Source organism: Crassostrea angulata, chromosome 2 (assembly GCF_025612915.1).
Source record: "Crassostrea angulata isolate pt1a10 chromosome 2, ASM2561291v2, whole genome shotgun sequence".
NCBI lineage: Eukaryota > Metazoa > Mollusca > Bivalvia > Ostreida > Ostreidae > Magallana > Magallana angulata.
This window is the reverse complement of record NC_069112.1, coordinates 26,729,916-26,753,671: the sequence shown is the minus strand read 5'-3', so window position 1 is coordinate 26,753,671 and position 23,756 is coordinate 26,729,916. Positions and strand designations below refer to the sequence as shown.

General features: G+C 32.9%; 1 protein-coding gene across 1 annotated transcript in view; it reads right to left on the bottom strand.

Annotated features, from left to right (window-relative positions):
* The window catches only part of LOC128174094 (uncharacterized), a 197,451-nt gene that overhangs the window by 7,595 nt on the left and 166,100 nt on the right, over positions 1–23,756 (bottom strand). Inside the window, exons 24-29 of the mRNA XM_052839729.1 lie at positions 23,608–23,679; positions 20,953–21,024; positions 20,673–20,719; positions 14,648–14,756; positions 11,122–11,226; positions 8,619–8,801 (exon numbers count right to left, since the gene is read on the bottom strand). Of these exons, the coding sequence (XP_052695689.1) occupies positions 8,620–8,801; positions 11,122–11,226; positions 14,648–14,756; positions 20,673–20,719; positions 20,953–21,024; positions 23,608–23,679 (587 nt within the window). The 3' untranslated portion in view covers position 8,619. The remainder of the gene's footprint in view (positions 1–8,618; positions 8,802–11,121; positions 11,227–14,647; positions 14,757–20,672; positions 20,720–20,952; positions 21,025–23,607; positions 23,680–23,756) is intronic.

The window sequence follows — 23,756 nt, the reverse complement described above, 5'->3', positions numbered from 1 at the left end:
ATTTTCTCTCTGACATTAAATATACTGCAGAAAATAATAAAAGAAGTGTATTGTTGAAAAAGTTTTTATTTGTTTCACATCTAGCAAAAAAAAAAAAATAATTTCCATCCATCCAGTCATATCGGTCCAAATGACACATCACACTCATTATTAAAATATTTTTTACACTTAAGTTCTCTTTTTCATTGATTCTTGGGAGACAAGTCTACTAAAATCTCAAAAATTGTACATTCTGTTTTGAGTGGATATGTAAAAGGAATATCTTGTACAAAGTTCTTTCACATTGGCGTAACAAAATAAGTTTACCTTCGCGTTATGTAAAATTCTCACAAACATTACTAAACATATTTGTCTTGTGCAGTTTGGCATATAAAACTTCCACTGGACGAAGTCTTTTCTTTGTATTTATTAATATAGGACCAAAAAATGTCATGTTGTTTAAATAGTCCGCCATTTTGTTTATATTTTGAAAGATTTTTGAACCGGTGTAGAATTTTTAAAAACGAACCGGGCGGATATTTTTGGTCGCCAAATGGCCACTGGTTTTTAATTTATGTCGCAAAACCTGAATTTAAGTCGCAACTTTGAGCCCTGTATCACACATCACACAAAATATGTATGTTTTAATGGCATATCAGTATAGTTGACCCCGCTTGATATATATTAGTTATTTTGTCAGGAAAAATAACTGTTTTAAGCGATCTATTATAATAACCAACCATGGCTATTGCTAAAATTAATTAATACTAACTGGAAAAATTACATGATTCACCAATAGACTTGGATTAGCTGACATGTTTTCATTTTGTTTTTTCTCCTCTACTTCCAGTTTTGACTAAATATAACAAGGCATACATGGGACATTTCGTTTTTTAAATAACTTCTTTAAATATAATAATCAAATAACCCACAAGAATTGTGCAAAACCTTTCTTTATTAAGCACATTCTTTTTATTACATAAACTTTAAAAAAGAACTGCAGTAATCAAACATGACACTTGGCAGGTACCCAAGCCACATGTGGTAATGTGTGACTAATTCTGTGAAACTCAATTGAAAGATTATAGAAGTGGGGTGCACTTAAACAAACTGTCTTATTTACTGAACAATAATTATTAACAGGTTTTACACAAACCGGTGTTTTTATTGAAAAGCATTTCATTAGATATCACTATAACTCTTTTTCAATAAATATATTTTGAAAATGAAACCCAGATGATTTTTTTTTTTGCTGTGAGTTAATATACATGTACCATTTACAGATAATGATAATCGGTATTTTGTAAAATTCAATTGGATTTCGATTTTATGTTTTACAAATAACTATATTTGAGTTTCAAACTCTTTCTTTCATTTTTACCTTGATCTGTTTCCTCCTAATGTTCACATTCTTATTTATAACTTCATTAATTATTTTAATTTCCTTCCCACTCTTTCATTATCAACTTTCCTCTTATTCTCTCTACTGAAAACCCTGTTTCAATCATGGTAAAAAGTGTACTATTCAATGTACAGTCATTGGACAAAAGTATTCGTCGCTGGCGTCAAAATGCCTTTGATGTAGTAAATTCGTCGCGGCTATTTTTGTATCGTGCTATTTATAGAAAGCACGTCGGGTTCGGAATTTCTTCTCATAAATACGTCATAGTTTCTAGATTACGTCAGAGTTCAAAATTTTTGTCGGCTGTCAAAATTTTCTATAAACAAAGCTCGGGAAAATGCCCCCTCGTAAATTAGAGGAAATTCCGGTGGCTGTGAGAATGAAAGTTGTAGAAGCTTATAAGACAGAGAAGAATAAGGCAAAAATTGGGAGGTTGTTTGGAATATCAAGGACTACTATTGGTAGTATTATTAAAAAATTTGAAGTTCATGGAAGTATGGAAAACAGGCATCGATCTGGGCGGAAGCCGAAGTTCACCGTGCGCGATGAAGTCCAACTTTCAAGAATCGTGAAAACTAACAGCAGAGGGACACTGGATGACATAACGAGTGAAATAAATAATGCAAAAGATTCTACTTTTTGTTCAAAGACTGTCAGGAGAAAATTATTTAAAATGGGATATAATAGACCGGTGCAGAAAAAGAAGATGGTCGTCAGAGTATGTAACAGGAAAAAACGCGTTTCTTGGTGCAGAGAAAGAAAAAACTGGACTGTTGATGATCACTGGAAGGACTGGATATTTAGTGATGAATGTCAAGTAGAAATAGGCAATAACAACCGCGTATATATCTGGCGAAAGACCGACGAAGTTGACAACCCCCATCTCGTGTGCCCGCCATCGAAGAGAAAACTGTCTGTTATGATCTGGGGTTGTATTTGTTACGATGGTGTTGGAACATTGACCAGTGTTAACGGTAATATTAACTCTGAAAAATATATTGAAATATTAGAAAACAATTTGTGGCCCGTTATTGTTCGACATTTTCCTCATGGAAATTATGTGTTTCAAGATGACAATGCCCCCGTTCATAGATCGCGATTACTCAATGCCTATATGGAAGAAAATAATGTAAACACTACATCATGGCCAGCCCAGTCTCCCGATATTAATATCATTGAAAATATTTGGTTAAAACTTAAAAGACACCTGCAGTGTACAAGAAACACCATTGATTCTAAAGATCAGCTGATCGCGGAAGTGACACGTTTCTGGCAAAACATATCGGTTGATTATATTCGCCAGCTATATGACACCATTCCAACCCGTCTACAAGAAGTAATTAAAATGAAGGGCAATCTCACAAAATATTAAGGTAAGACAACGAATATTAAAATCAGGAGAGAAGTTTTTATTGAGTAGTTAATGTAAACAAATCGCCGCCATTTTGACGTCACCGACGAATACTTTTGTCCAATGACTGTACATAAAAAAACGTAAAAAGACAATTAACACTCGCCATCTTGTATTTACAGGAAGCCCTTGGCTCACGCTATATTTTAAACAAGTATTCCAATTTCTCTAAGTGTTTTCTCACGAGATCTAGGTTGGAAAATGATCCAAAGACTTTTTCCTATTGTCTGACTACATCTGTTAGCCGCATTATAAACGCACCGTGTCAATCTGTACTGAATACTTGCCAAACTTATCAAAAGCATTGGAAGTTTACATTTAAGTGACATAAATTCTATATAAGGAATAAGGAATCATTCTTTGAGTATTATGAGGTGATAATTTCGGTCGGGGCGTGATCAAATCCAATAAAGCCCGAAGGGCTTTATGATAGATTTGATCACGCCACGACCGAAATTATCAGCTCACAATTTTTAAACAATGATTCTTTATTACTTATATTTATATTATTTAAAACCGTCGTACGATTAAATGTTTAAATATGAATAAGCAAACCCCGCTGGCGCCTCAATTTGGCTTTATGAGTTATATAGTACAAAATTGATACGTAGTGTTATCACAGGCATAGACACTGGTGAATGTAAATATATAAAATTACTGAGATGTTCCCTGAATGTATGATCAGTCTAGAAAGAAGCAAAAATCTGCTGTGCTATTAATACTCTCAATTAGCTATGACATATAAGCAACTGACCAAATGCTTCATTAAGAGTGTCGGGTTCTAATAAGTTTAAGACATGTCTGGATGTTAGGATGCTGTCACTTTTTGCACTTTTTATTAGAGAACATGCACCAAATTATTAAAGTATAGAGCTCAGCTGAATAAGAAAATATCTCCAAATGCATCCTTATCATTACCACTAACTGAGTAACAAAGTTATCAATAAGAAAAACAAACTATCTAAAGACATTAGTTTTAAGGTGGCTCACTACACCTTGAAATATTTTTCTCAAATCAGCAGAAAAATACTTGATTATGATAGATACCATAATAGATAAGAAGTCAAATAGGTAAAAAAAATGTGCAACTTTGGATGAAAAATAGCATTTTCGAAAATTTAATTCAGTAAACATCAACAAAAGCCCCAGGCGGATTCGAACTCATGATCTCCGGTTCAGAAGCCCAATACTTTAACCACTGAGCTAGGACGATATACCACCCAATCGAACGATATAAACAGTTTAACAAAACATTTAAATCGCCATCTTGTGACGTAGTGTCGTGAAAAGTATATGTTTAGGTGTAGTGAAGTACCTTAAGATTTTGATTTTAATGAGACAAAAGAAGTACATGACACACCCTTTTTAAAAAAAATATATAATTTCCATGATATAGTTAAATGTCATGATAATAAAATGTGCATAAATCATTTTGAAAAATATTTCATTTTTTTGGTAATATATTGAAACAAGTAATATATAGAAATAAGGTGAAAATTGGCAAAACCTTTGATTTCAAGCAATTATTACGGGATATAGTAAGGTGTTCTGAGTGTCGATTCAATACAAATTCACTTACTGAAGTTGGTAAATCAGAAGTATTTTTAGAAGTATTTCTAAAACCGATTTTAAATTCATACTTTCTATTTTATCCTAATCCCCAAGCTTTGTGGTGTATAAATTGGGGGAAGGGGGGTACCTGTACGTGTTTTCAGTGTGGCTGTACAGTTTTCCTCAAAACATGAACACATATACTTTAAAGTTAATTAAGTGACATTCATTTTTATATAAGCATACATAAACGATCCGTATACATGTATATTATGAAACGTAGCTGAAGATCTAGCGATCTGTAGCCTGCTCTGATGGACAATTCTAGTTGCTTGTGGTATGTCAACCCATAGTAGTAGATATGTAGTTATTGATATAAAATAATCTTTGCGTGATAAATGTGCGTTATCTGTCAAAGTATCCTCCTATTGTAAGTAATACTGGAAAATTTGTTCGAAAGTCGACTGCTTGTTTCGATGTCAATCAGAAGACTTTAATTTCTTGCCCGCTTCAACTTTTACCTAAGGGCAATCTTCTAATCCTCCAATACTACAAAAGGTTTGCTTTTTTTTTTTACCTTTACTAGATTAAAATCCAATAAAATATCAAGTTGTTCATTTGAACTGAACATGGCACGGTAGCAATTTACTTTAAGTCGTATTTAAAATTACCGGAAATGTCTATTGTCAAGTCGTACATAAAATTAATGTTTTAACTTTGCTTTTTTATGATAATTCAAAAAATATTGATTCAATTGACTTGGAAATCAATAGGGTTTGTCCTTTCACCATGCCAAAGAAGTGTACAGGGTTTAATGACTATTCACTGGAGGGTTTTCTTGGAATTTTGCTAAAGAGCTGACAATGGACAAATTCACACACACATGCAATATACATACATACACACACACACGCTCAGCAGCAATGCTATATCCCCATCAACAAGTTGCGCGAGGGGATAAAAAGTATGTATATAGCTACATACAGTTTTATAATTAATTCAGAGAAAACAAAAATTCTCCCTCAAAATTCTTAGAATTCAGAAGCAATGGCAGTCTCCAAAACCCATGTCTTTCAAAAAATATATTCACATTCACCCCTATAGGAAACTTCTTGATCCGTCTCATTTCTAGAAAAGAGTACGCATTAACTTAAATTCCAGTTTAAATTACATGTCAAATTATTTTAGAGAAATAAGTTATTAGGGATTTCTTTTTTAACCCTAATCATATAATACCATGAGAGTTAAATAACAGAAATTAGCGCATTTGCCACATTCATCGGAATGATTTTTACATAAATACACTCTTCCTTTTTTGGTCCAGTTTCAATCATACCCGAATAATTTTTCTGTAAATAACATTTTTAATCTAAATTAATAGTGTCGTTCATTAAAAGCTTAATACAACAGTTTGACTGAATATTGTGGTTTTATTTTTGTCCATTTCGGCAATTACAGCATGCCTTTTCACCGCAGCAAGGCACTTTGCCATATAAAGTCATGTCTAAATTTAACAAACTTGAAGACTTTACATTTGTCAATTTATATCATGTCAGATGTGCTATTTCCTACCATGAAGATACAAATACAGAAACTACAAATTAAAATTGTGCAAAGTTGAAAGTTAAATCAACTAATCAAAACAATAAAGTTCCAAAATGTGAATATGAAGGAACAGCATCAAATCGTACAGTGTTTATGCCCGAGTAACACACATTCATCCTCAGGCTCACGCACCAACACCATTGCACATTCGATTTACAAGTTTACGAAATACCCTCCATACTATTAGTGTGTGCAAAAAACAGATGGAATAACGGTAAAATGAAGGATCTTACAACAGGGGTAGATATATATTAATCATACAAAGCTGAGCAGTTAAAACAGAGCATTAAATTACTATTCTTTTACATTTGAAATACTGAATTCATTCAAACAAGAGATGTTTGTAAAACACTTATGCCCCCCTCTCTTGGAAAAATCTGTGAAGAAAATGAATGGAAAACTGCAAATAATTGTAACATCTGCAAAGAAAATTAACAGAAAATGTAAATAATTGAAAGTCCAAGGTGCATAACTCCTGTCAAAAATTGGTTCATTGTACCCAAAAGCAAATTTGACCTAGATATTATCATGATAAACCAATATACCAATTTCAATTCAATATGTGCATCTGCTGCATAGAAAATGAATGTAAACTGCAAATAATCAGAATTTTTCTACGTCCATGAGGCATAACTCTATCGAAAATTGCTTCATCATACCTAACATCAAACTTATCATGATAAACCTGTATCAGGGTTTGACACTAAGGCATGCCCGACCGAATGAGTCTAGTAAACGATAGGTCCGGTCGGGGTAAAATGTCAGTGTGCTAGCCCGACTGGTCGTGTAAAAAAAAAATGAATTTGCACTTGATTTAAAATATAATAAAATCCTAACAGGCATACATTCTACAAACTACTGTAACTTAGGTAAAACCCAAGGACTATCTCAGGGGATAAGGTAGGCGAAATACTCACTTTTTGAATTTCCCCCGAACTAAAAGTTCATGTCGCCCTGTACACGAAGTTCATAATCGTGCAAATTAACCCTAGCGGCAATAAAATAATAAATTATTTAATTCTAAAGACGTCTTCACAAACTCAGTTTATGCCTCTTGTGATTAATTAATCAAGTCTGTCTTATCTAAAGGGGTTATAAATACGGGTGATGCAAACACATTCTGTACAAAATGATGCTCATTACTTTAAGGCTGGTGTTGATATAACAGTAAAGAACTATATATGAAAAGAGTTAAATTTGGCCCCCATTATTCGCCATTTTTTAAGTGTTTCGGGTACAATAAAATGTTAACTAATTTTTTTAAAGAGTTGATATAAAATATATTTTTCATCAATTTATTTGATTTATTTGCACTCACTGGCAGTATATGACGTCAGAAGTGACGCCATTTCTATAATTCAATCAAAATCAGCCAAAAATTGACATTTTTCTTATCTATTTACAAATAGGAAATATAGAGCGCATGCTTGAACGAGGAAATTTTTTGTCACGTATTAGTCTTGGCTAGATACATCTCTGATTAAAATATTTTATTTGTTCAAGAATGCGCTCTATGTTTTCGGAAGGAAAAACTGCTTGAAAACAAGTTGTTTTACGCTAAAAATGCAAAAATGGCGGGAAAAGGTTGTCTTTACAATGTCATATTTCTAAATTGTGGGCACTTGAACCAAAATGAATATTATGTAAACACATCACATACATATCTGTACTAAGAAAATAAAGAATGAGAGTAAAATGATGATGTTCATTTTAGGAGGCCATTTTAGGCCTTATCATATATAGTCCTTTGTTAGTAACTTGTAATTAGCTAATAACACTGCCAAATTTATGCTAAAATAATCTTAAAACCTTTTGTTAACAGTTATAATATCTTTTTTTTTAAATCAAAATCCTCAACATAATGGTTGGGTTGGACTACTGCCACCAATCTACACTACAAAACATAGACTGATTTTATTTCTCATTTTAGTTAACACAATTACAAAACATTTGATCTATAAAATGTATGAATACATCATATAATTTAAATCTAATATATTTGATTTTTATTTTTAGAAGTTGATTAATTTTTTAATCATAATGAAGTAAAGTCTCCCTAAAGTTTTGTTGGCCATTGAATACCTGTATCATTTTTAGTACAGCTTGAATAAATTAAATCTTAAATAGTGTTTGAATGATTCATTACTGGTAAAGATAAACCAATACAACTAAACATAAACAAATCTTTCAAATTTTCTATATGTTATAACTTTTAGTCTATTTTTGTCGAAATTGGTCAGGGCTTGGGCTAGTAAAACATTGCTGAGGTAGCCCAACTGGTCTAGTGATTCAAAAACTTAATATCAAACCCAGTGTTTACTAAATTTCATAACAATATGTGCATCCTCTGCAAAGAAAATAAACGGAAACTACAAATAACTGGAATTTTTCTACGTCCAAGGGGCATAACTCTGTCAAAAATCGCTCCATCATATCCAACATCAAACTTGACCTAGATATTATCATGATAAAGCTGTATACTAAATTTCATTCAATACGTTCATCCTCTGTGAAGGAAATGAATGGAAACTATTGGTGGACCGACAAACCAACCAACAGCAGCAAAGCAATATGCCATCCTTTCTAAGAAGGGGGCATAAATAAATATCTTCACTTATAAAACATATTTATTTCAAACTAAAGAACAAAATATAATCATAACAGTTTTACCTTATTTTGTTCTCTCCTTTTTTTCACAATTAAATAATGGTCCATATTTTTTAAAAAACTCTTCTCTAAATCTTCTTCTGTTGTTTATAACCTTTATTCTGATCATGGATTTCCTCTTAGCAACTTCTTCTTCCTTCAGAAAGTCTGGGTATTGTTCAATAAACCTCTTGACTTTATCCTTTACTGTAGAAAAAAACCCAGAAGAAGATGTGTTTGATGTACAAATATGCCCCTAAAAGTAAACACTTAAAATGATGTGACTTTGTAATGGGTCTTTACAAAGAGCTTATCTTTATCCTACAACTAAAACAGTGGATAGCCCTATTGCACACATGGATGGGCAGTTTCCCTAAATAAAACAAGAGGCCCATGGGCCACATTGCTCACCTGAGCAACAATAGACATTATAAAATCTGCTTTACAAAGTAATACACCATAAAAAATATGAATAATGTAGTCTAACAGATCCTGTATTTGAAAAAATCAATTTTTCCCCTGGATATTCTGTTTATCATTGATCCCTTTTTGTCAAAGTATAGTCATTTCACATATTGAGCATTACAGCTCTCAAGACGATCTAAATCAAATGGGATATAAACCTACATCAAACTTGTGAAGCCCAAGAATTGTTCAGAGGCCAAAGTCTAAATAATTGTAAAGAATCAAAAATATGTCAAATTTCTTGATAACATTTGAGCTTTGTTGAATGTGGCTCAATCCTACTACTGAAAAATTTGCTTTTGACAGATTTGAATCTACAATATCAAAGGTTGCTTTCACTAATGTTGCATCTTTTCTAAGAAAATGTGCTTTTTTTAAAGAAAAAAATATGTCTCAATATATTCCTTTGTAAAGATCTACCCTAACCCCGGGGATCATAATTTGACCAAACTTGAATCTACCTTACCTGATGATACTTCACACAAGTTACAGCTTTTCTGGCCAGTTGTGTTCTGAGTAAAAGATTTCAAATAAAATTTCTCTATATTCCTATGTAAAAATTTGCACCCCCCTTGTGGCCCCATCTTACCCCTGGGGACCATGATTTGAACAAACTTGAATCTACACTATCTGACGATACTTCCACACAAGTTTCAGCTTTTCTTGCCAAATGGTTTTTGAGAAAAAGATTTTTGAAAAATATCACCAAATTTTCAATAAATCCTAATTATTTCCCCTGGAAATAAGGCATGCCCCTTTATTTAAACAAAACTTGAATCCCCTTTACCCAATGATGCTTTGTGCCAAGTTTGAATGAAATTGGCCAAGTGGTTCAGGAGTAGAAGTCGAAAATGTATAAAGTTTACAGACACACAGACAGATGCACAGACAGACAGACGGACGCTGGACAAAATGTGACCAGAAAAGCTCACTTGAGCTTTCAGCTCAGGTGAGCTAAAAAATAAGAGGCCTATGGGCTACTTGCTCACCTGAGCAACCATAGGCATGAAAATTAAGCTTCATGAAATCATAATATAAAATATCTTGACAATGTTGTATGATACATGTATATCTTATTTACATAGAAATTCATTTTCCCCATGGAAATCTTTATGTTCATTATCAAATCCCTTTTCTAACTAGCTGCATGTCTGTAGCTTCTGGTCTGAAAAAATTCGGAAAGGAGTTTCAGATGGATGACCTGGGAGATACAGTGCCACCCATGGAAAAAAATATGTATTAAATTTATTGCTCACAAAAACGTGCGCTAGTTTTGGACTGATTTACCTTTAAGTTATTTATATGTGAAGTCTGTGAAAACAATAAGTATCATTAAATTCTTCATGCAATTTACTACTGATATTGTATCTTATTTAAATGGTGGGTCACCAATATCATGTTTTATGAAAATCATAGTTGGCATGAATGTTCACTCGTGATATCCCAGCTATGATGCGAATACAAATAATAAACAAAATGGTAATTTAACAGCAAGTTGACACTTAATTTGTTCAAAATAAATCCCACAGTATACGTAAGGCATGCCTAAAGAACTAGTGTGCTAAAATTTAAGACATCTGCAACAAGAAAATGGCAACAAAAATTTGTTTGAAAATTCATCAAACAGATCATCATTTAAAAGGTAATTGGCATCAGATTTATTATTTAAAAAATAAATACCACTATGTGGCATTCCCAAATAAGTAGCGTGTTAAAATTTCAGACATTTGTGATGAGTTGTTGCCGAGACACAAGTTTGAAATTTGAAGTCTTAAAATAAACAGTAATCATTTACAGGGAGTTGACACCAAATTAATTTTGTACAAAATTGAATCCCATCATATGGCATGCCCAAACAGATAGTGTGTTAAAATTTTAAGCATCTGCAATTAATAGCTTATGAGAATATTTTTTTATGGACACCCAGACAGACAAACAAGAATAAAATACTCTACCCTCCTCTTCTTTTACAGTAATGTACATTGTATTCGGTGTTGCCCATGAATCTAGAAAAATAAAATAAAAATCGTGGTAACAGATAGGGATCTTGGTATTATCTTACTATTCAATGCCCCTTTGTTTCCTTCTTCTTCTCTATTTTTTATTTCTTCAGCAAAATATCCACTTATAAGTGAATTTTCATCGTTTGTCCAGATGTGTCGTTTACCTGCCAGCAGAAATAGGAAAGATTAACAACATTTTCAGTGATATAAAGCATTATGAAGATTTTTTTAACATTTTCCATATATATTTCTGTTAAACTATGACCCCCCCCCCCCTCTTTGGGCCCCAGTATAGACCAATCCACACTTTACAAAAGTGTTCATTGGCTGCCATCTTTGAGGAAAAACCCATATATTTCTCACAGTAGCTTTTGTAGTTTAGAGGGTTGTAATTTTGTCATTTGACATTAGAAATCCATTTCCGCTTTGAATTTGGATTGCCACAAGTTGGGGCAACCCACACATCAGAGGAATGAATTAAGATTTCAAGAGATTTCTTCACAGGGCAACCAAATATTCGGTTGCATATAGAAGGGAAAAGTTGTTTTTTCTCTTTTGACGTTTGGGTGGACCCGCAAAGAGGAACAAAGAACTATATATGATAAGAGTTAAATTTGGCCCCCATAATTCGCTATTTTTTAAGTGTTACGGGTACAATATAATGTTAACTTATTTTTTAGAAGAGTTGATATTAAATATATTTTTCATCTATTTATTTGATTTTTTTGCACTTACTGGCAGTATATGACGTCAGAAGTGACGCTATTTCTATCATTCAATCAAAATCAGCCAAAAATTGACATTTTTCTTATCTATTTACGAATGGAAAATATAGAGCGCATGCTTGAACAAAGAATTTTTTTTTGTCACTTATTAGTCTTGGCTAGATACATCTCTGATTAAAATATTTTGTTTGTTCAAGCATGCCCTCAATGTTTTTGGAAGGAAAAACTGCTTGAAAACAAGGAGTTTTTTGCTAAAAATGGCGGGAAAAGGTTGTCTTTACGATGTCAAATTTCTAAATTGTGGGCACTTGAACCAAAATGAATATTATGTAAACACATCACATACATATCTGTACTATGAAAACAAAGATTTATAGTAAAATGATGATGTTAATTTTAGGGGGCCATTTTAGGCCCATATCATATATAGTCCTTTTGCAAAGTGTGGATTGGACTTTTGGTCCAGTGCTCAGAGCTGTATTAAATCAGAATCGACATTATTTAAGAATGCTTGCAAAGTAATCTCACAAATTGAAGCATTGTAGTTCTCTTGTAGATTTTTAAACATTTTCCCTCTATATTTCTATTTTAAACTTTCAACCCCATCTAGGGCCCCAATATTAGATCCAAGGTCATGGCTTTTATAACTTGGAATCTACACAATTTGAGGATGTTTATGTAGTAATCTGACAAATTGAAGCAATGTTGTTCTTGTTGAGAAGATTTTTAAATATTTTCCATTATACTTCTACATTAAAGTTTGAACTCATCTTGGATCCCAGACGTCCAGGGGTCACTATTTTAAAAATATTGAATCTACATTATCCAAGTTTGCATGCATAGTAATCTCACATATTGTAGCATTGTAGTTCTTTAAAAGATATTTAAAAATTTGCCCTATTGACTTCTATTTTAAATTTTGAACCCCTATTAGTCCAGGGGTCAAAATTTTACCAAATAAGAATCTATAATAGCCACAGATGCTTGCATAATAGTCCCACAAACTGTTGTACTGACCAGTGAAAGCTGGCAAATCTAGACATGATCTCATTGCAAGCAACAAGTGAGTCTTCCGTTTGATTATGAATAAATGATATGGTTAAATTAAAATGTTGACATTTAGTACGAGTTACTATATTAACTTTCTATTAAACTAAATTTTGGACCTACACTGCAAATATAAAATTTTCAGAATAGGTCATTTTTAAACTTTAATATCTCAGCAATGCATTGTCCAATTTTAAAACGGTTTTCAGATTTCTATTTAGTACAACAATGTTTACAGAACGATTATGCTTTAAAATTCCAAAATTCGAAATTTTGGAATCATTTACGGTGGACCGAAAGTGATGGACGTCCTGCTCATATTAAAATTTGTTAAGTTTAAAACATATCCTGATGAAAAAAATTGTAAACTTTTTGATTTTAAAATTTTTAAAACACAATTTTCCAAAAATGCAGTTTGAGTGGACTCTAAGTGACATACGATCATGCTTTTACCTGATAGCATCTAACAATTCAAACATCTACCATTCCTAAAAATTTCAATCTTCTATCCTTAATCATTTTTGAGAAAAAGGGAGGACAAAATCACTTTATTAAACAAGAGGCCCATGGGCCACATCGCTCACCTGAGAAACAATAGGTATGATAAAATCAGATTATTGGAGTCATAATACAAACTATCTGGACAATGTACAATAATACATAATACATACTTTGTATCTACACTACCTGAGGATGCTTTCACACAAGTTTCAGCTTTCCTGGCTGATTAGTTTCTGAGAAGAAGATTTTTAAAGATTTACTCTATATATTCCTATGTTAAACTTTGACCACCCATTGTGGCCCCACACTAGCCCCGGGGGTCATGATTTGAACAACTTTGAATCTACACTACCTGAGGATGCTTCCACACAAGTTTCAGCTTTCCTGGCTGATTAGTTTCTGAGAAGAAGATTTTTAAAGATTTACTATATATATTCCTATGTAAAACTTCGACCCCCCCCCCCCATTGTGGCCCCACCCTACCTCGGGGATCATGATTTTCACAACTTTGAATCTACACTACCTGAGGATGCTTTCACACAAGTTTCAGCTTTCCTGGCTGATTAGTTTCTGAGAAGAAGATTTTTAAAGATATACTCTATATATTCATATGTTAAACTTCAATCCCCCATTGTGGCCCCACCCTACCCCCGGGGGTCATGATTTCACAATTTTGTATCTACACTACCTGAGGATTGCTTCCACACAAGTTTCAGCTTTCCTGGTCTTATGGTTCATGAGAAGAAGATTTTTGAAAATTTCTCGAAAATTTTCATAAATTCCTAATTATCTCCCTTTGCAAAAGGGCGTGGTCCTTAATTTTCACAACTTAGAATCCCCTTAGGCTAAGAATGCTTTGTGCAAAGTTTGGTTGAAATTGGCCCAGTGGTTCTTGAGAAGATGTAGAAAATGTGAAAAGTTTACGGACGGACAGACGGACGACAGACAAAATGTGATCAGAATAGCTCACTTGAGCTTTCAGCTCAGGTGAGCTAAAAAGATGAACGAATATATTGGCAGATTGGAAGTGACTTAATCAACAAAAATGTACGTGATAAAAGATTTTGATACTCTTTTTTATCTATGAAAATATCAGAAAAAGTCGTTGCACCATGTCTGAGATTTTTGAGCTTTAAGAAAAATGTTAAGAAAACGAAAACAATAGGGTCTTCTGTTGGAAAGTTGGGAACTGACGACCCTAACAATCCTATCATATCCTATATCATGCATCCGTTCCTGCAAATAAGCTCTATTTCGGGTCAGGACCATACCCTTCAGGGACATGACCTATATATCATTTAATGCTGCTTACTTCTAGACTTTATATTAAGGTCAAGCTCTTGTCTTATTTCTTTGATTTCTTCTGGTCCGACATCATGTTCACTTGATGAATCAGACTCATCAACATCCTTCCTTGATCTCTACAAACAAAATTAAAAAATATCATATTAAACTTTCACCTTTCAGTGCTTGCTTAATGCTTGATTTTGAGAAAGATACAAAGATTTATTCCCCCCTTCCCCCTCCTAATAAAAATATATCTATCGACAGCTTCCAGTATACTGTAAATTCCTTATTAAACGCGAGGAATAAATATCCGCGTAAAATCGCAAGAAGCATTCTTCATGGATCTTTAAATCTCGCCATCATTTTATGATAGTTGAAAAATATAAAAAAGAAGGAGAAAAGTTCAACGTTCGCGATTTTATATTTTTTTACTTCACACCATATATAAACAAGAAGCCCAGAAAATATAATCCACGAAAAATAACCCTTAAAATTTGCTTTCAATAATAAAGTCAACTTTTTTGTTGAATAACTGTACAGTAAAACATGGTGTTTTGACAACATTTGTAAAATATATTTTTTCACCGATAACATAGAAATCAATGTTAGAGAACAACTTATGTAAATTACTTGTAAATTCATACGCAGTGAATAGATGTCGCATTTAGAGGCATCTAAACATCACAGAATTTAATGGAAAACATAGTAGAATGTAAATATACTCAATTGATGTATCTATTTATTCCTCATTAAGATGTTTATTAACTGTCTTCAAGTATGCTGTCATTACAAATGTTATAAATCAGGGTTCTACATTAACTTTTTTTCCTACTTGTCCATTCGAACAAGTGACCAAGACATTTACTTGTCTGACCTTCATCTTTACTAGTCCGAAAATTTTTCAATATTAACGATCAAATATTGTCAACTTGAAAACTACAGTTCTGTATTACTAAAATAAAGTCATTTCAAAATATAATTTGGGTGTCTAAAAACTTTTATAAACTGGTAAAAAATGTTATTCTTAAAAAAAATTATATTACACTTTGCATAATTGACAAATGATCTATTGAGATATGATCAGAGGTCATATTTCTACCTTGGGATCAATAAGTAGTTTTCATTGACAAGTTAAAATTAATAACAATAAATGATTCAAATTATAAATGTTTATACTCCACATTCACCCCCCCCCCCCCCCCAAATCTAACCTGGTTATAAAGATTCTGTCTTCTTAATACATTCTTACATGTGTACAGTAGCAAATTTTAAATCATTTCTTGATTGCTTTTTCTCTCGTGATTCACATTAACATTTTGGAAATTGCTTAATTCAATTTTTAAGATTTATAAACAAAATGTTATATGCATCACTTCCATGTGTATTCGCCTATTTGGGGGAATTGTAAAGTCTCCTAAACAAAGCAGTGACATCATTAGGGTAGGATTTACCCACATGTATCAAACACTATACTGTATAACATATGAATAAGATAAAATACATTATTATTTCTAGTTCTAAAATGTCAGGGTGTCTCCAAGGGGGCATAATCTACATACAATTTTACGCGCAATGACACAAAGAGCAAAAATAAATTATATGGTTTAGGGATGAGGATCTCAGATCTCAGAAGTTAACAAAATATACAGTGTATCATATCATTTCCTATTTCATAAAGGGGGGGGGGGGGGGGGGGGTTAAAGACAACACTTGGGGGTCATTAATGTACTTTACACCATTTGATGCATCATAATGACATTAGAAGATATTTTGTATTTTCCTGTTTCACGTGGGGTCAGAACAGTCCCATAAGGTCATGACCTACATTGTAATACATTAAGAAAGAAATACTCCTTTCTTCCTATTAAAACTCATATAAAAATGATAAGTGTCTACACCTACTTACATGTAATACACAAATTTAATAAGAAATTGTTTATACAGGGTCAATATGGGGTCAACTCAATAGTGCATGCAGTCTGACAAATGGAAAAAATAACTTTTGCAACTAAAATGACAGAAACTTTGCAAATGCGATAGGATAGGTAACAATGATAAGCTTATTTAAATATTAAAAGATGATGATACAGTATACTGTCAAAGGGAGATCACATTTAGAAAGTGAAAGTAGAACTTATATATGTATGCTGGCATCTCATTATATTGTGTTACTGCTACTACATGTATTATGCTTACCTAAATTGGTCAACATCATAATGATAATCCAATTAAAACACAATAATGAATTCCTTTAGCTGATCTTTCTGCATACGGAAAACACAGACATGTATGTATGGGTGTTGCTAAAACGTGGTACGGAAAACGGAACGGAAAGCGGAACGGAATGGAAAATATCATCACGTTTATCGCTTAAAAAGGGTATAGACAGGCCAGAAACGATTTACTTTGTATCTTTTATTTATATCTAATGAATGATTATCAACATTTTGTTATCTTATTAATATTCATATGAATGTCTATCAATTATAGCATTGTATTCATTCGGCTTTAGTTGAGTACGGAAACGGAAAAATCAAATGTAAACGAATTGTGAAACATTAACATGATTAAACGAGCAAATTAGCTATAACTTTTTACTTATTTTTCTTATATGGTATTGCTGGTATATCAGTGTAACGTACGCAGTTAATGAACGCGTTTTATGCGTGTTTTGAGTATTTTTATATTTCAAATATGATGTACATGTATATACTTAAATCAAAATTGAATTTTCGGTGTTCTAGACGATCTTTTATCATACAGACGATACAGTATCATTGAGATGGCAGAAAAAAAACCGTAGGACTGATGACATTAAAAATTAAAATACAGTAAACATTAAAATACCCGGTAATTTGTGAAACTAGTATTTTTAGCAATGCAATTTTGTTTACGTTTGCATTACTAAGCAGTTGTTTATTCCAGCAGCTATATACATATGATCCGATTAGAGAGCTCTAGACATCGCCTGGTTTGATTTTCCGATTATATATTGGGACTATAGTCTGTCGATCCCAAAATATTCATGCAGCACATTTGGACGATTTATAATGGAAAATGTTGACATCTTTTCTCCATTTGGAAGTCACTCAGAAGACCTTGCACAATTTTTCAACACTATCATCCGGGTCTGTTGAAATGCAAAACCCCGTAGACTTCTTTATTTTTAGCCGTGTATTTATACCAGCTGATAAGGTAGAGAGGACGTTTTAAGGAAAGAATAATGAGAATGTTTAATGCTTCTAAAAGAGAATTGCTTGAACCCTAAGGTATATATAAATATACAGCAAAAAGTGAATCGAGGATATTTTGGCACAGAATATAGTGGTCAATGCATGTACTGTTAATTTTGAGGAAATAAATATTATTGAATAAATAATCTATATTGCTAATCTTTCAAAAAAAATTAAAAAGGTACATAAAGTATATCTTTTTAGCATGATTAACAAATCTATGAGGTAAATAACATTAGATAAGATTTTCCGTTTTCCCTTCCGTTCCGTTTTCCGTTCCGCGTTTTAGCAACGCCCATGTATATATACACGTGAACCCATCTAATTGAAGAGCTGGGTAAAATTAGTACCCGCTAATGAGACATGCAGACCTGTATTGTGTACGTAACTTCAGACAAAGATCATTCATTTGTAACATGCATGTATTTTTATGACCTATTCTTCAAATCCACTTGCACTATTTTATTAGGTAAATAACAGCTTTAAGGTGGTGCAGGACACCTGCATATTGTGATGTACATGTATACTTTCTATTGAGATAAACAATAAAGTATATTAAATATTGATTAAATATTTACCCCCCAAATAATGTTACCTAACATTGAAGCGCAATGGGTTTGAGCACTTACATGTCTGTAAGAGCGTTGGGGTCCAAGGTGTATTTTTGGTAATTTTACAATTGATATAAATGAATTTTCATGGGGGGGGGGGGGGGGTCGGGAAGGGGGGGGGGGGGGGTCTGGACCCCTCACTCCCACCCCTTCTCTAAATCTGTGCACACGATGATGTTCATGTAGGCACACAGAAGCAAATCTAAAACCGGCAACCGCCACGGGGAGGGGGCATAATTTAATTTTTAAATTTGTTTGTAATAATTATGTAGACCATTATACTTTCTATGACATAAAATGTTAAGATTATTGATTAACTGAAAATTTACTGCAAACAGTTCTACCCCAAATTGCACATAAAGTGCTACTCATGTCACGATGTGTATTATCATATGGGAAGGGATCTCATCCTTCAGTTATGAAAATTATAAATTTTAATTGTATTACCGGAGCTTGCATATAAGCCTTCATTTTCAATTAAACTGGTACAAAACAGTGTTATTTAGGGGCAAACACATGGTGCGGGTATTACTGTCTAATGACAGCATCTAGTTTTTTTATGTTGGAGACTTCTTTACATAAAAAAGCAATATTCACTTGTCAGTATATTTTTTTAAGTGGTACCATACAAGCGGACAAGTGTTAATGTTGAGCCCTGTGAATGAATATGCATAGGCAGGGCCTCGTTAAGTTAGTGAACTTCCTTTGGTAATCATAGTGGTTTTAAAAGTATTTGAAGAATTATTAGTATTTGATTAAATACAAAGTAATTTTAAAAAACTCACTTAAGATTTGATAGCTTATCTTTTTAACATCTCTGCAGCCCTATCGAAGCCATTGTTTGGAACATGTGCATCTGTCACTTATATAATCTTGGACATTGCCCTGGGGCAATGGAATTATCAAAACATCCATAATGACTTGTACACCCCTATTGTCTGAGCGGTTTTAAGATTGTTATGATGATTCATAAAACATTGAATATCATATCAGAATCCCAATAATGTGGCTGTTGAATAAAGTGTTAATTACATGTTGTGATACCCCCACTCTGATGTGAATATGCAAAATAAGCAAAGTCGACATTTAACAGAAAGCTGGCATCCGATTGGTACAGAAATATATCCCATAATATGGCATGCCTAAACAAATAGTGTGTTATAATTTCAAGCATCTGCGATTAATAGTTGCTGAGAAATCTTTGACGGAAATTTGTTTGAAAACTTTGGCTAAAAATAAACAAAGTCGTCATTTAACAGGAAGTTGACATCCTATTGATACAAAAATATATCCCACGATATGGCATGCCTATACAAATATTGTGTTAAAATTTCAAGCATCTGCAATAAATAGTTGCTGAGAAATCTTTGACGGAAATTTGTTTGAAAATTTTGGCTAAAAATAAACAAAGTCTTCATTTAACAGGAAGTTGACGCCTGATTGGTACAAAAATATATCTCATGATATGGCATGCCTATACAAATATTGTGTAAAAATTTCAAGCATCTGCAATAAATAGTTGCTGAGAAATCTTTGACGAAAATTTGTTTGAAAAATTTGGCTAAAAATAAGCAAAGTCGTCATTTAACAGGAAGTTGACCTCCGATTGATACAAAAATATATCCCACAATATGGCATGCCAAAACAAATAGTGTGTTAAAATTTCAAGCATCTGCGTTTCATAGTTGCTAAGAAATCTTTGACGGATATTTGTTTGAAAATTTTGGCTAAAAATAAACAGTCTTCATTTAACAGGAAGTTGACGCCTGATTGGTACAAAAATATATCTTACGATATGGCATGCCTATACAAATATTGTGTAAAAATTTCAAGCATCTGCGATAAATAGTTGCTGAGAAATCTTTGACGAAAATTTGTTTGAAAATTTTGGTTTTAAAAAAAGCAAAGTCGTCATTTAACAGGAAGTTGACGTCCGATTGGTACAAAAATATATCCCACGATATGGCATGCCTTAACAAACACTGTGTAAAAATTTCAAGCATCTGCGATAAATAGTTGCTGAGATAAATGCGACAGAAATGTTTGTTACGGACGGACAGACAGACAGACGGACGGACAGACGGACAGACAGACACACAAGGGTAAAACAGTATACCCCCTCTCCTTCGGAGTGGGGGTATAATTATTACACAAGACTCTGAAAGAATTGTCACATTTAAACAAATTTAAAGTCCTCTGAACTTACCTTTGCTTCCTGAGGTCTACTAATATACTTTCGTTTAATTCCATGTTCTGAAAAAATATAATTGATCGTAATTTTAACACCAGCCTTTAAAATCATTGGTATTGTGAATGTCTTGGCCATGACAATCAAGCATGTAAAACTTTTTTTTGTGTATATTGTTAGAACACAAATATATTTATTGCCAAGTGTTTGACGACCATAACATGTATTCAGTAATTTACCTAAACTATATTTTACATTATTTGCCTTAATTAATATTTTTTTTGAATATGTTACAAACCATTCTTGGACTGTTCTTTCACAGAGTCAATTTCGCTGTCAGGTTTATAAGTTTCATCAATGCAACTGTTCTCTAAAATATTAACAATTATTGACTTATTGTAAAATTGTCACTCTCAGTCTATGCGAAAGACCATGGACAGTCACCCCTGACCAATGTGCTGTGCCCATGGTCCGATGCGTCATTTTTTTAGACCGGACCAAAATGTCCATGTCTCAGTATCCAGTTTTAAGCTGTACTAATTTTTACTTTTATCTTCCATCTTTTTTATTGCCGTCAGTCTCTTTCCTTTCTTTGTAAATCCAAACTGCAATAATCTAAGGTTTCTTTTAATCTATTTTCCGCCATGCTGTCACTTTTTAATCTTAATCCTAGGGATACATTATATTAACTATACTTTGGCCATATAAAATTAATGTTTAGATTCTCATCCTCATTTGCAAAATATATGTGGCAGGTGGACAGATTTAATTAATTTTATTATTTTTCATTGTTATAAAAACACCTTTTTCACTGTTTATGTTTTAGAAGTAACAACTGCTCTATTCCTTTAAGTTAATTGTTAATGCTAATATGAGTGCACAAACCCTCATGTAATCTTTTAATTCAATTTTATTTCAACTTTACTGGCAATGCATGACGACATTTGTGTCCTTGTGGTAACAAACATAACTTGAATCAAACAGTAATCCACATGTTAAGGCAGCCATCAAAATGTTTTTGAATTTTTTGAAAAACAAGCCCGAATATTTTCCCCAACTCAATTCATTTTTTTCAAAATAAAATGCATCAAGGCGGGCCATATTAAGAGGGGCGGGCGGGGATGAGAATATAAAAATGAATTTTATGTGGCCTTATCAACAAGTTTATTTTATTTTAACACTGACAGAGAGTTTAGCAAAAATAACTTCAATTTCGATCCCAATCAGATAATAGATGATCGCTGACCAGAATTACTTCGGCGCAAAAATACACAACACATACTCCTACATAATTTCCGGTTGCAAATCAAATTTCTCCGCCTGACAAAAAAAGGTTAGGTCCTGTGTTCATTGATTACACAGGACTAAATGTCCTGTGCATGTGGTCAAAAATTTTTTGCTTAGACAGCACTCTTACAGAATTGATATATACATGTATTTCATAAAATAATAGATTGTAATTTTTATGACATATAATAAAACGAGAAGTCTGTGAGCCAATGTTTACAAGTGATAAATGTACCCTCTCTCTAATGTACATTTCAAGTTTCATTTAACATGAAGTTGGCTAAGATTTACATAAAAAAATCGATCCCATTCTATGGCATGCATTAGAAATAGATAATATTAAGTAATGAAATGTTTAACTGTGAAAAATCCACCACTGAACAGTTGACTTATCTGAATAAATGAATCGAGTGTCGATACCCCCTGCACCTTCAGTATGAGCACATTAAGCAAGTTTAGCATTCAAAATATATTCATTGAATGGCAGTTAAACATGTTTGTTTCTAGAATATAAAATGAACTGCAATCCACTTTTATAATGCGTTTAACAATTTAGAGCTGACCCTCGGGCCATAGGCGTCGGAACCGGAGGGCTAGGTCCCCCCACTTTCTTTGCAAAGTTAGACCTAACCATTAGGCACATAGCATCATAGAGGGTTTAGCCCCCCCCCCCCTTTTTTCTCGCAGCAACACAACTGTTCCTAAATTTAACTTGAAAAGATTAAAATATTGAGAAGTTGGAGACATTTTTTTTTTCTTCATGATTTTGGGAATTAGGTTTTTTTTTTTTTGCTTGTCAAGATTTCTGAGGATTAGTCTAGCCCCCCACTATCAATTTGTTTCCGACGCCACTGCGGGCAAATACTGGGGTATCGAATCGAGCAAAACACCCTTTTTTTATTTTCTTGGGAGTAAATTTTACTTGACATTTTTTAATAATAAATCAAAGTTTATTTAAAATTGAAGTCAAATTTGGAAAATTATTATTAGATAAATATTTCACAACATTTTAAATGATTCACGTTTTTCTGACACAAAGAAAAAAATTCATGCTGCTCTTATATGCATATAAACAGGTAACTCTTGATGACTCGAACTTCGATCGCTCGAAGTTCTTGATCCCTTGAAGTGAGTCTAGGGTCCTGTTTTTTTCCCTTATATAACTAAGCAAATTTACTCTTAATTTCTCGAAATCTTGATCTCTTGAAGTCAAACTGCAGTCCCCTTAAACATCATATACTGTTTTTTACTCTCGATACCTTCCTCAGTCCCATGGACTTCGAGCTATCGAGAGTTACCTGCATATATATAATCTGATAATAAATTGAGTAATATATCATAACTTGTTTTTCTTAGAAACTGCTTGAAATATAAAAACATTATCAATTGCACTAATATAAAATTTATTTATCCTCCCAATAGGCCTGCCCTGAGTTACACAGATCCAAGGAAAACCATAAAAATCCCACTGATTTTATGAATGATGCAACAAAAGATTGAAGACATAATTTTATGGCGAAGTATACATGTACATGCTGAAGTTTGGCTGTGTCGATATGGATATCGTTGTGATATACTGGTAGTCAGCTGTTTGTGTGATTATTTATGGTTAGGGTTACCTAATAAAAACAATTAGCAGTTAAGATATCGTTTTTGGATACATTACCATTTGACAACGCTTCTTCTGGAAAACACAGACTGCTGTTGATTTCATTTTGGTCAACTATTTCATTTTCACCTAAAAAAAAAAAAAAAAAAGCACTTTCTAAAGTACAGGAAAATTTTATTCAAATAAATTAATACTACATAATGAAT